At 41.1% G+C, this 14,512-nt stretch overlaps 1 protein-coding gene across 1 annotated transcript in view; it reads right to left on the reverse strand.

The window, feature by feature from the left end:
* The window catches only part of tfa (transferrin-a), a 98,208-nt gene that overhangs the window by 46,008 nt on the left and 37,688 nt on the right, over window positions 1-14,512 (reverse strand). The window contains exons 5-6 of the mRNA XM_070883306.1: window positions 13,741-13,885; window positions 11,233-11,288 (exon numbers count right to left, since the gene is read on the reverse strand). Of these exons, the coding sequence (XP_070739407.1) occupies window positions 11,233-11,288; window positions 13,741-13,885 (201 nt within the window). The remainder of the gene's footprint in view (window positions 1-11,232; window positions 11,289-13,740; window positions 13,886-14,512) is intronic.

Raw genomic sequence — 14,512 nt, forward strand, 5'->3', positions numbered from 1 at the left:
ATTTACCAGATTTTTCCCCTCTAATTGGCCTGGGGTTTTATCGTTATTTTGCCTCTCCCAGGAGATTACATGGTTCCAGTTGGATAGGGAATGTCTGTAGCGTCTCTATGGGTCAGGCTAGATCGGCCAGCTGGTCTTTGTCCAACATTTAGGTATGTTCGTAATTCAACTGGTGTACTTTAAAAATTGAAACTAGCATTAAAATGGAGATACTCTCACTTTTTCTCTCCCCTCTCTATTACTCTCCCTGACTCCAGTCACTCGCTCTCTCAGTTTATGATACTTGTTAAAGTTTATAGAACACAAAACTTGTAAGCATAATTAAACATAGGAACATACTGCAAATAGTGGTTGCAGAGTGACCAAGGTTGGGAACTAAATATTCCAAGATACTTGACTTTTAGACGAGATAGGCAAAATCGAAAGGAGGGGGCAGCCCTGATAATAAAGGATGGGATAAAGACAGTAGAGAGAAAAAGGCCGAAATTGCCCTTTTCTATAAGGCCCGTGGCCACCTGAAAGCAGCGGCTATGGGTCAGTGCGGATTGGCCGCCGAGTCGCCGCGGAGGGGCTGCTATTTTGTATATTGCCCTCCCTTAGTTTTGAGCGGTGTACGGGACCACCTTTCCCATTTTCCCGCCGCGTCGGTCATGCGCTGACCCCTTACCGTCCAGCCATTCCAAAATTGCCCTATACAGAATTGCCCCATGGGAGCAGCGCCACTCCCAGTTGCTGCTACTGACAGCTTTTTTGAAGGTACCCTTTTTGTGGCTTGGCAGTACGGTCGTCCTTAAAGTGGAGGTGGCGCTGCCGGCGACTCCATTTTAGGTCTCGCCGAAAATTATGCCTGCAGGTTTGGCAAGGCCGCCAATAGGCAGCCTGGCACCCCTTCTTTGGATGCCAGGCCGCTGGCACGGCCAAAACCTTCCCTGGTGGCCCAATGTTTGCCACTAAAGTGGCTGCAGAGTTCGCATTGGCCCTCTCCTTTAACTGAAGAGGTGGGAAGTTGTGATGCGCCAGTGTGATGATGTCATCAGTGCAGCGCTGATGACTTGGAGCGTAGGCCACTCTGATCCATCCCCACTTCCACCCCGCTAGTGGCGGCTACTTCGACCTGACTGCAATTCTGCCTGTCTCCCCACACCAACACCACTTCAACCGGAAACATAAACCAAAGAGCTGAAAATCACCGGAATGTCCGCCCCATACAATTTTGGCCCCAAAGAATCTTAGCTCAGAAAATCAAGTTTTGGAATCAATTTGGGTGGTGCTCAGAAACATCAAGAGGCAGAAAACACTGATGGAAGTAGTTTATAGGCCTCCTAACAGTAATTGTCGAGTCGGGCAGTGTTTAAATCAGGAATTTAGTGGTGCATCATCATCATTATCATCATCATCATAGGCAGTCCCTCGGAATCAAGGAAGACTTGCTTCCACTCTAAAAATGAGTTCTTAGGTGACTGAACAGTCCAATACGAGAAACACAATCCCTGTCACAGGTGGGACAGACAGCTGTTGAGAAAAAGGGTGGTTGGGTAGAGCGCTTGCTTTGGGAGTCTCATGTCAGGCATGCGAACAATGTGGCCTGCCTAGCGGAGCTGATCAAGTGTGGTCAGTGCTTCAAGGCTGGGGATGTTGGCCTGGTCGAAGACGCTAATGTTGGTGCATCTGTCCTCCCAGGGGATTCATGTAACAAGGGTAATACAATAATTATGCGGGATTTTAAGTTTCATGTAGACTGGGCAAACCAATTTTGCAGTAATAGTGTGGAGGACGAGTTCATGGAATGTATTCAAGATCATTTTCTAGATCAGTATGTCGACAAACCAACTAAGGAACAGGTTATTTTAGATCTAGTATTATGCAATGTGAAAGGGTTAATTAATAACATTGTAATAAAGGAGCCTCTTGGGTAGAGTGATCATAATACAATAGAACTTTATATTGATTTTGAGCGTGATTTAGTTAAGTACAAAACTAGGGTCTTAAATCTGAACAAAGTAAACTACATAGGTTTGAGGAGAATGTTGGCTAAGGTAGATTGGGAAAACTAGATTTTAAAATATGATAGTAGATAAGCAATGGCAAACATTTAAAGAATAAATTCATAATTCGCAACAAATATACATACCCTTAGGGAGTAAAAACCCATGGGAAATGTGGTCCAACCATGGCTAACCAGAGAAGTTAAAGATGGTATTAGATTAAAGGGAGAGGCTTATAATGTTGTTAGAAAGATTAGTAAGCCCGAGGACTGGGAGGATTTTAGAATTCAGCAAAGGATGAGCAATAAATTAATAAAGAAAGAGAAAAGAGAATATGAGAGTAAACTAGCAAGAGACATAAAACAGATTGTAAAAGCTTTTATAGCTATGTAAAAAGAGATTAGTGAAAGTAAACATGAGTTCCATAGAGGCAGAGACAGGAGAAATTATAATGAGGAATAAGGAAATGGTAGAGACATTAAACAAATACTTTGTATCTGTCTTCATGGTAGAAGATACAAAAAACATTCCGGAAATAGTGGGTAACCAATGGTCTAGCAAAAATGAGGAAATTAAAGAAATTAGTATTAGTAAAGAAATAGTACTGGAGAAATTAATGGGACCAAAAGTCGACAAATCCCATGGGCCTGATGGCCTACGTCCTAGGGTTTTAAAGAGATGGCTATAGAGATAGTGGATGCATTGCTTGAGATATTCCAGAATTCCCTAGATTCTAGAACGGTCCCCATGGATTGGAAGGTAGCAAACGTAACCCCATTATTCAAGAAAGGAGGGGGAGAGAAAATAGAGATGTGGACCAATTAGCCTGGCATCAGTATTAGGGAAAATGCTAGAATCTATTATTAGGGGCGTGGTAACAGGGCACTTAGAAAATCATAATGTAATTGGGCAGAGTCAACACGGATTTATGAAATGGAAATCGTGTTTGATAAATCTATTAAGAGTTTTTTGAGATTGTAACTAGCAGGCTAGGTAAGGCAGAACCAGCAGATGTAGTGCATTTGTATTTACAAAAAGCATTCAATAAGGTGCCACACGACAAGGCTGTTACACAAAATTAGGGCTCATGGGATTGGTAGTAATATATTAACATGGACTGAGGATTGGATAACAGACAGAAAACAGAGAGTAGGAATAAACAGTTTATTTTTGGGCTGTAACTAGTGGGGTACCACAAGCATCAATGCTTGGGCCTCAGCTATTTATAATCTTTATCAATGAAATAGATGAAGGGACTGAATATAACGTATCCAGGTTTGCTGACAACACAAAGCTGGGTAGGAAAGTAAACTGTGAGGAGGAGGCAAAAAGAGTACAAAGGGATACAGATAGGTTAAGCGAGTGGACAAGAATATGGCAGATGGAATATAATGTGGAGAAGCGTGAAGCTATCCACTTTGGTAGGAAAAATAGAGAAGCAGAATTTTTTAAATGGTAAGAAACTGAGGAATATTGGCATTCAAAGGAACTTGAGTGTCTTTGTATACGAATTACTGAAAGTTAACATACATGTACAGCAAGCAATTAGAAAAGCAAATTGTATGTTAGCGTTTATTACAAAGGGGTTAGCGTACAAGAGTAAGGAAGTCTTACTATGATTATATAGGGCCTTGCTGAGACCACACTTGGAGTACTGTGTACAGTCTTGATCTCCTTACCTGAGGAAGGATGTACTTGCCTTAGAGGAAGTGCAACGAAGGTTCACTAGATTGATTCCTGGGATGAGTGGATTGAGTAGACTAGGCCTATATTTCCTAGCGTTTAGAAAAATGAGAGATGATCTCATTGAAATATATACAATTCTTAAGGGGCTAGATAGGGTAGATGCTGGGAGGATGTTTCCCCTGTCTGGGAAATATAGAACCAGGGGTCACAGACTCAGAATAATGGGTCGATCATATAGGACTGAGTTGTGGAGACATTTCTTCACTCAAAGGGTTGTGAATCTTTGGAATTCTCTACACCAGAGGGCTGTGAATGCTCAGTTATTAAGTATATTCAAGACAGAGATTGATAGATTTGTGGATACTAAGGGAATCAAGGTATATGGGGATAGTATAGGAAAGTGAAAGTAAAGATTCTCTTAATATCCAAAAAGCTATCGATCTCTGACTTGAATATACTCAACGATTGAGCCTCCACAGCCCTCTGGGGTAGAGAGTTCCAAAGATTCACCACCATCTGGGTGAAGAAATTTCTCCTCATCTCAGTCCTAAATGGTCGGCCCCTTATTCTGAGACTGTGACCCCTGGTTCTAGACTCCTCAGCCAGAGGAAACATCCTTCCTGCATCTACCCTGTCAAGCCCTGTAAGAATTTTGTATGTTTCACCTTTTATTCTTCTAAACTCTAGAAAATATAGGCAAAGTCTACTTAATCTCTCCTCATAGGACAATCCCGCGATCCCAGGAATCAGTCTGATGAACTGTCATTGCACTCCCTCTATGGCAAGTATATCCATTCTTAGGTAAGGAGACCAAAACTGTACACTATGGGCCTGAAATTACGGCATACATGGGTCCGTACGGAGTGTGTATGGACCCAGGGAGGCATTGCAAAAGCCGGTTTTCGGCGCGCGATGCTCATGCACCAAAAAACAGCTTTTCCGATCTGTCAAATTCTGGTTTGACAGATCCAACGCATCTCAGCAGCAAGGACATTCGTATGGGCAAGATTGCGGTATTTGCCCATCTCTTGCCCAGCGAATGTCCTTAAAACTCTTGCGCCTGGTAACAGCAGGCACATAGCTTACTTTTACCAGCGTAAGAGTTTTAAAACATATAAAACACATATAAAAATAAAATTTAAAAACACATTTTTATGTTAAAAACCCTGCCCACTAAGGTAAGTTTATTTTAAACCCTAATTACAAAACTTTTTTAAAAATCCAAAAAATATACACTTTTTTCTAACACATTTATTAACTTTAATTTAAATTAATGTTAAATATGTGTTATTTTTTCTATTTTTTTATTTGTGTTTTGGTGTTTGCCGGGGGGGGGGGGGGGTTCTCATTCATAATAATGAGAACTCCTAGCTACTGAGTTCCCATTATTATGAATGAGAGTACTTTACCTTGATTGGGTGTCCAGGCCCACGTGACTCCAGCTCCAGCTCTCCGTCCGTCCAGACGTGCACACTCTCCGATGCACAGGGAGAGGAGGCCTAAAACCGCAATCGCTGGTGGGCGCCTGAGCAAAAGGTAAGTGCGCATCTTTTCTCTTCCTTTCAGACGACCACCCAGAACCGGGATTTCAGGGCCAATACTCCAGGTGTGGTCTTACCAGGGCCCTATATAATTGCAGTAAGACGTCTTTACTCTTATACTCCAATCCTCTTATAATAAAGGCCAACATTCAATTTGCTTTCTCAATTGCTTGCTGTACCTGCTTGTTAACGTTCAGTGATTCGTGTTCAGGGACACCCAGATTCCTCTGAACACCAACATTTCCCAATCTCTCACCATTAAAAAAAACACCGCTTTTCTATTTTTTCCAACCAAAGTGGATGACTTCACATTTATCCACAAATTATTCCATTTGCCATGTTTTTGCCCACTTACTTCGCCTGTCTATATCCTCTTTTGCATCCTCCTCACAACTTACATTCCCACCTAGCTTTGTATCATCAGCAAACTTGGATATATTACATTTGGTCCCCTCATCCAAATCATGAATATAGATTGTGAATAGCTGGGATCCAAGCACTGAACCTTGCACTACCCCACTAGTTACAGCATATTAATCAGAAAATGATCTGTTTATTCCTACTCTCTGTTTTCTGCCTGTTACCAATTCTCAATCCAGTATAGTACCTCCAATCTAGTATCGTACCTCCAATCCCTTTATCGATTGCCTTCTGAAAATCCAAAAACACCACATCCACTGGTTCCCCCTTATCTATTCTGCTAGTTACATCCTCAAAAAACTCTAATAGATTTGTCAAACATGATTTCCCTTTCATAAATCCCTGTTGACTCTGCCCAATCCTATTATTCTTTATTAAATGCCCTGTTACCACATCCTTAATAATATATTCTAGCATTTTCCCTACTACTGATATCAGGCTAACTGGTCTGTAGTTCCCTGTTTTTTCCCTTCTTTCTTAAATAGCGGGGTTACATTTTCTACCTTCCAAACTATGAGAACCATTCTAGAATCTATGGAATTTTGGAACATAACAACCAATGCATCCACTATCTATATAGCCACCTCTTTCAAAACCCTAGGATATAGGGCATCAGGTCCAGGGGATTTATTGGCTTTCAGTAGTAATTTCTCCAGTACTATTTTTTTACTAATATTTATTTCTTTCAATTCCTCATTCTTGCTAGACCATTGGTTCTCCACTATTTCCGAGAGATTTTTTGGGTCTTCTTCTGTGAAGACAAACACAAAGTATTTGTTTAATTTCCCTGCCATTTCCTTATCCCCCATTATAATTTCTCCTATCTCAGCCTGTAAGGGACCCACATTTACTTTCACTAATCTTTTCCATTTTACATACCTATAGAAACTTTTACAGTCTGCTTTTATGTCTCTCGCTAGTTTACTCTCATTATCTATTTTCTGTTTATTTATCAATTTCCTTTGCTGAATTCTAAAATCCTCCCAATCCTCAGGCTTACTGCTTGTTAGCCACGATTGAACCACTTTTCCTGTGGGGTTTTTGTGACTCAAAGGAATGTATGTTTGTTGTAAATTATGTATTCATTCTTAAAATGCTTGTCATTGCTTGTCTGCCTTTTAATGTAGTTTCCCAACCTGCCTTAGGCAACTCGCCCCTCATACCTACGTAATTTCCTTTGTTTAGATTTTAGTCCAGCAAATTTCCCCAGGAGTTGCTCCGGTTTTTTTTTGGAGCAACTTGATTTTTCTGGAACATCTTTTTAGTTGCAATTCTGGCCATTTAACTTGCGCCAGTGTAAGTGAGTTAATTAGGTTTTTTTTAAGTTTAGTTTTTTTTTCAAAAGGGGGCGTTACCAGCCACTTACGCCTGTCTTGTCCATTAAAGCAAGTTTAGCCAGCTAAAACTTACTCCAAACTAACTTAGGCCAGCGTAAATGGGCACTCTTGAACGTTCAGAAAAACCTTGCGGTGACTTAAGAAATCAGCGCAGACAGCCAGAAATGGGGGTGGGGGAAGGGGACCTTGCAAAGCACTAAACACCATCACAACAACATTTAAAGCACCAAGCACTAAACAAAGCAGTAGATTTGCACCAAGCACTAAAAGTAATAAGCAATTAATTAACAAATAAAAAATAGAAGGAACCCTGCACCTACAGCACCAAGACCAAAGTAATAAGCAATCAATCAATCAATAAATAACAAATAAAAAATAGAAGTCCTATCTTAGGGAATGCAATGGGCTGCCGATGAGGGAGCCCATTCGGCCAGAGCTAGGGACGGCGTGCTTCGGGCCCCTCCCACCAGCGCGTACTCACAGATTCGGGCTGCCAGGAGCTACTGCACATACGCGCAGACTCTAGCGCGCATTTGCAGAGGTCCCGGCACTGTTTTCAGCGCCGGGACCTGGCTCCGCCCCAATCCACTGGGCCACACTATGCCATTACCAAGGAGAGGCTGGGGAGTGGCCAGAATTGGGAGGAAGATTTTCGGCGCGCTTGGAGGCGGACGAAAGCTGCGCACCTTGGGTGAGGCCGCCAGAAAAAGGGGTTGGGGAAATTTGAGCCCTAAGACCCTACTTTTGGATTGAACTAAATCACTTTCAAACTTAACATGAAATTCTATCATATTATGGTGTCTCTTCCCTAAAGATCCCTTTACTACAAGGTTATTTATTAACCCTTTCTCAGTGCACAAGACTAAATCTAAAATAGCTTGTTCCCTAGTTGATTCCTCAACATACTGATCTAGAAAACCATCTTGTATACATTCCATGAATTCGTCCTCCACACTGTTACTGCAAATTTGGTTTGGCAGTCTATACGTAGATTAAAGTCCCCCCTGAGTACTGTATTACCTTTGTTACATGCATCTCTAATTTCTGGATTTATACTGTCCCCTACATTACTACTACTGTTTGGGGGCCTATAAACAACTCCCATCAATATTTTCTGCCCCTTGCTGTTTCTTAGCTCCTCCCAAACTGACTCTACTTCTTGATTTTCCGAGCTAATATCTTTTCTTTCTACTGTCTTTATCCCACCCTTTATTATCAGGGCTACCCCTCCTCCTTTTCCATTTTGCCTATCTCTTCTAAAAATTAAGTATCCTGGAATATTTAGTTCCCAACTTTGGTCACTCTGCAAACAGTCTCCGTAAAGGTATTAGATCAAATTTATTAATATCTATTTGCACTATTAATTCATCTAATTTGTAGCAAATGCTTCGTGCATTTAGATATAGTGCCTTTAGCTTTGACTTTTTCTGTTTTCCCAGATGTCACCTTAGTCAATGATGCCCTATTACCTTTGTTACTCTCTTTGTCCCTTCCTGACCCACTCTGCTTATTTTTATCCAAAATCCTGTTCTGCTCTAGAGCCTTGACATTTCTCTTGCTGTTTTTAAATTTACTCTTTCCTGAATCCTTCCACCACTGCTTTATTAGTTAAGCCCTATCTACTGCCCTAGTTATTCAATTCGCCAGGACACTGGTTCCAGCCCGGTTCAAGTGGAGCCCATCCCAACGGAACAGCTCCCTCTTTCCCCCGTATTGGTGCCAGTGCCCCATGAGGCAAAACCCGTGCCTCCTACACCATTCTTTGAGTCACACATTTAACCTTCTAATTTGCTTATCCCTATGCCAATTGGTGCATGGCTCAGGTAACAATCAGAGATTATTACCTTTTTAATTTGGACCCCAACTCCTCAAACTCTCTCAGCAAAACTTCATTCCTAGTTCTCCCTATGTCATTAGTTCCTACGTGGACCATGAGAACTGGATCGTCCCCTTCCCACTCCAAGTTCTTCTCCAGCCGCGAGGAAGGGAATTCCAGAGCTTCGGGCCTAGGCAACAGAAGGTATGGCCACCAATGGTTGAACGATTATAATCAGGGATGCTCAAGAGGGCAGAAATGGAGGAGTGCAGACATATCTGAGGGTTGTGGGGCTGGAGGAGATTAGAGATAGGGAGGGGTGAGGCTACGGAGAGATTTGAAAACAAGGATAAGAATTTTGAAATCGAGGCATTGCTTAAACGGAAGACAATGTAGTTCAGCGAGCATAGGGGTGATGAGTGACTGGGACTTGGTGCGCCTTAGGACACGGGCAGCCAAGGTTTGGCTCACCTCTAGTTTACGTAGGGTAGAATGTGGGGAGCTAGCCAGGAGTGCATTGGAGGTGGAAATAGGCGGTCTTAGTTATGCTGCGGATATCTGGTCGAAAGTTCATTCCAGGGTCAAATATAATGCCAAGGTTGCAAACGGTGTGGTTCAGCCTCAGACAGAAGTTGGGGAGAGGGATGGAATCAGTGGCTAGGGAACAGAGTTTGTGACTGGGACCAAAAACAATGGCTTCGATCTTCCCAATATTCAAATGGAAAACATTTCTGCTCATCCAGAACTGGATGTCGGACAAGCAGTCTGACAATATAGAGACCGTTAAGGGGTTGAGAGAAGTGGTAGTGAGGTAGAACTGGGTGTCATCAGCGTACATGTGGAAACTGACGGGGTGCTTCCGGATGATGTCACCAAGGGGCAACATATAGATTAGAAATAGGAGGGGACCAAGGTAAAGTGTGAGGTAATATATTTAATTAGGAAGAATGAGGACAGGTGATATAAACTAAATGGTACAATTTTAAAGGGGTGCAAGGGCAGAGAGGCCTGCAGGTGTATGTACCCAAATCATTAGAGGTGGCAGAACAAGTTGAGATGGCTGTTAAAAAAGCTGTGGGATCCTTGGCATTATTAATACAGGCATAGAGTACAAAAGCAAGGAAGATATACTAAACATTTATAAAACTGTGGTTAGGCCTCAGCTGGAGTATTGTATCCAATTCTGGGCACCACACTTTAGGAAATATGTCAAGGCCATAGTGAAGGTGCAGAGGAGATTTACTAGAATTATACCAAGGATGCGGGACTTCAGTTATATGGAGAGATTAGAGAAGCTGGAGTTGTTTTCTTTAGAGTAGAGAAGGTTAAGGAGAGAATAGATAGAGGTGTTCAAAATCATGAATGGTTTTGATAGAGTAAATAGGATAAACTGTTTCCAGAAGCAGAAGGGTCGATAACCTGAGGATATAGATTTAAGGTGATAGACAAAAGAACCAGAGGCGACATGAGGAGAATTTTCTTTTCGCAGTGAGTTCTTGTGATCTTGGCTGAAAGGGTAGTAGAAACAGATTCAATATTACAGCGTACTTTCAAAAGAGAATTTGGTAAATACTTGAATGGAAAACATTTACATAGCTATGAGTACAGAGTAGGGGAGTGGGACTAATAGCTAGCTCTTTCAAAGAGCCAGCAAAGGCACGGTGGGCCAAGTGCCCTCCTTCTGTGTTGTATCATTCTATGATTCTTTGATTCTATGAAAAGTTACAACAGGCATCTAATCAGAAAAAGATATTCTCACTCTCTTTCTCACACACAAAGCTTCTCTGTTAAAAATTCATTCAATAAAAATTTTGCCTTATACAAGTTTTGAAATTTGTTCTGTTATTTTTCAAAATTATTTGAAGAAAAGCCAATGCGCAAAAGACACTAGAAGTTAAAGAAAAATACTTCATCAGACTGAATGCTACCCTGGAAAAATTAGATACATTGCACATACTCAGACTGCACAATCCAAATGCAGTTGACAACATCACAACTCTGGGCAAAGCTATACAGTACAAGCTTTTGAGGTAGACTGAGACCTTCAAGTGTAAACTTTAATGAAGACACTAAAGAATACAATAAAGAACTCTATGAATAAATTGAATAATGCTATTGTTAAATAAATATTTTTTTGAATTTTTAAGAAACAACTGCTTCAATCCTTATTTTGGACATTAGAAATTTCAGTTGCAGAGAAAAAATTTTCAGGTGAAAAACTTTCAGGAAGCATTTTAAGCAATTTATGGAGAAAAGCCGCTCAGTGGCCAAATTGTACAATTACGGGGTGATGAGTTTAGATCAGCATAACCCATTATAAATATGGACAAAGTTGACGCAAAAGTGTGACAAAACTTGGCAAAAGGAACTAAGGTTTGGTAGACAGGACGTGTGTGCATAGCTAAGATTTTTATTGAGAGACAGATCGATTGCACAGATTCACTTACCTGGCACTGTGGTATGTTTCACAAAGGCCACTTCTCCCTCACCCTCCTTCAAACACCTAGAAAGAAATTACCACGTCAGTCAGTTTACCATACAGAGCCAGTCTCATTCCCCAATTCAGAATGTCATAAGGGTGTAATCACTTGCTAAATCTTTTTCAAATGTCTTCAGAGGGTTTGGACATAGAACAACATGCAACTGAGAGATGTTATCTGCTATTAAGCATTTTTATATTTAATTCCAAAGAAATATCAAAATTAAAAACATTATATCCTGATTTCAAAACTTCACAGCAGCAGATCGATCCAAAGCCCATTATCATAGACAAACCCTCGATTGCATCATAAACAAACCCAGCAAAGCACTATAAACAAATCTCCACTGCATCATCAGCAAAATCCTTCAAAATCATTAACACCCCTCTGTACTACAAACACCCCACTGCACTATAAGCAATGCCACCCCCACACACCATAAACATAACACGTGCTATACCATAATCAGACCCCAGCGTAAATACTCTCAGGTCAGGAACAGCATGGGATAGAGACAGAGAAAAATTCTCACTGCGTTGCCCCATCAAACACTCACAGGTCAGGTACTTCTCAATTTAAATGCAAAGTAAAGCTCCATCCATGCTGTTGCATTAAGCATTCCCAAGTCAGATACAACACAGGTTAGATTAAATCCAGAGTAATGCTCTCTCTATACTGCTCTATCAAGCATTTACAGGTAGGTGCAGAGTAAAACTCATTTGAGATTGTCCCATTCTCAGGTTAAGGAAAGGACACATTAGATACATAAGGACACTTCCTCCACTTTGCTCCAACAATGTTCCTCAGTCCCAACAACAAAGAAGCACACTCAGACGGTTGTGGATTCAAGCCCCACTCCAGCTATTTCAGTGCATAATCTAAGATGACACAGTAAGTAGTGTAGATGGAAGCAGAAAGGTGCAAAGGAATATTGCTAGATTAAGTGAATGTAGGGAAGTGTAAGGTTATCCACTTTGGACATCAAAAAGATAGATCAGAGTATTTTCTAAACGGTAAGAGGCGAGGAACTGTGGAGGAGCAGAAATATGTAGGAGTCCATGTACAGAAATCACTAAAAGCTAGTGAACATGTGCAAAAAAGTAATGAAAATGGTTAATGGAATGTTAGCCTTTATCTCAAGGGAGCTGGAATGTAAAGGTGTGTCTGTTATGCTACAGCTGTATAAAGTTCTGGTTAGACCACATTTGGAGCACTGCGTTCAGTTCTGGGCATCGCACGTCAGGAAGGAGATATTGGCCCGGAGCAGGTGCAGCACACATTCACAAGAATGATACTGGGGTTAAAAAGACTAAATTATGAGGCCAAGTTGCATGAACTAGGCCTGTATTCCCTTGAGAAAGTTGTGATCTAATTGAGGTGTTTAAGATTATTAAAGGATTTGACTGGGTTAGTGGAGAGAAACTATTTCCTTTGCTGGTGGAGTCCAGAATAAGGGAACATAACATTAAAATTAGGGCTGTTCTAGGGTGATGTCAGGAAGCACTTCTTCACACAAAGGGGAGTAAAAGTCTGGAATTCTCTCCCCCAAAAGCTGTTGAGGTTAGGTCAATTGAATATTTCAAAACTGAGATAGAATTTTGTTAGGTAAAGTTAGGAACAAGGAAGGTAAATGGAGTTGAGATACAGATGATCTAACTGATTGACAGAACAGAAGGTTGTGGGTTCAAGCCCCACTCTAGAGATTTCAGTACATAATCTAAGATGACATTGTAAGTAATGTTAGATGGGAGCAGAAAGGTGCAAATGGTCTACTCCTCGTCTTATATTCCTATGACACTCCAGGCAGTACTGAGGAAGTGCTGCACTGCTCGAGGATCCTATTTGTGGCTGAGACATTAAACTGAAGTCTCGTCTGCCCTCTCAGATGGACGTCAAAGATCCCAAGACAATTTTTAAAGAGCAGGGAAGTTTTTCAGTGTCCTGGCCAATATTTATCCCTCACCCAACATCACTAAAAAAGATTATCTAGTAATTTGTGAAATCTTGTGTGTACATTGGCTGCCAACATTATAACCATGAGTACACCTCAAAGATACTTTGGCTGTGAAGTTCTTTGGGACATCCTGAGGTCATGAAAGGTGCGACACAGGTGCAATATTTTCTTTCTTTCTCATGTGGTTCAAAAACACTCTAAAATGCGGGGTGATTAGTTTCCCATGTGGTTTAAAAAAGAAAAATCCTGGATGGATATGCTCAACAACATTGTTCCCTTATTTTCAGTTATACATTTTACTAGATACATCATTAATATTAACCAATAGAATGGAGAGATTTAAAGTTGTTTATAACTAAACTGCACCCAATAACCAGAGGAGTGAACCTTGCTGTCCTACAGAAAGGTTTGGTGATTGGGTGGAACTTGTTGACCTATAGAAAGGTTTGATAATTGGGTGTAACTTGCTATCCTATAGAAAGGTTTGGTGATTTCAGACTCCAGAAACAAGGAATACTTACTTAAATGCTCCTGAATAATCGTAATACGGTTCGCTGTGTGATCGATGGCAGAAATTTGATCCTTTTCCTTTACACAGCTCACACAGCTTAGGGAATTGTGCACCGGCACCTGGGACACAGCTGGAGGAAAAGAACTCTGACACATCTGGAAAAAAAAGTGGAAATTAATATAATCAATTAAGGGAGATTTCCCAGAGTCTACATCCAACAACACTGAATTACAGGGGCACAGCGAATATCAAAAGATTGGGCATGTAGGCAGCATGTGTCTATAAAGGAACTTGCCTGATTTTTCTGAGTGAATGGAAGGATAATCCGGCAGATTCCTTTATCGGCATGGGTTCTAACCGACCTGATTTTCTAATATTTGCTGCGTATAAGCAATCCAGTGTGCCTGGGTACAACCCCAGCAAAATATCCCCTTAACAATAGATAGGCAGAGCTCTGAGGTTGGTCAATAAAAGATAAGATTACAAACAAGAACTTCAGCAATGTAAACACAAAACCTTGAAATTACACCATAGGTTACTTGTGTAAGAGCACTTTATACATTCCTTTTCTTTTAAACAGTAAATGGGGTGATGCATGCGTCACAGTAACAGAGGAGGAATTGACATATTGGCCCAGAATTTACAGTCAGTGGCAAAGCAAAACTGTGCACCACTGGCCCCGAAGTAAGCTTCGCACAAAGTTTTTGTGATCTCTGTATCGAGAAGTTCGGGTTTTCCGACATGTAATTCAAACCAACGTAGTATAGTGGGGATCACCTAGT

Source organism: Pristiophorus japonicus, chromosome 6 (assembly GCF_044704955.1).
Source record: "Pristiophorus japonicus isolate sPriJap1 chromosome 6, sPriJap1.hap1, whole genome shotgun sequence".
In the NCBI taxonomy this organism is placed as follows: Eukaryota; Metazoa; Chordata; class Chondrichthyes; family Pristiophoridae; genus Pristiophorus; species Pristiophorus japonicus.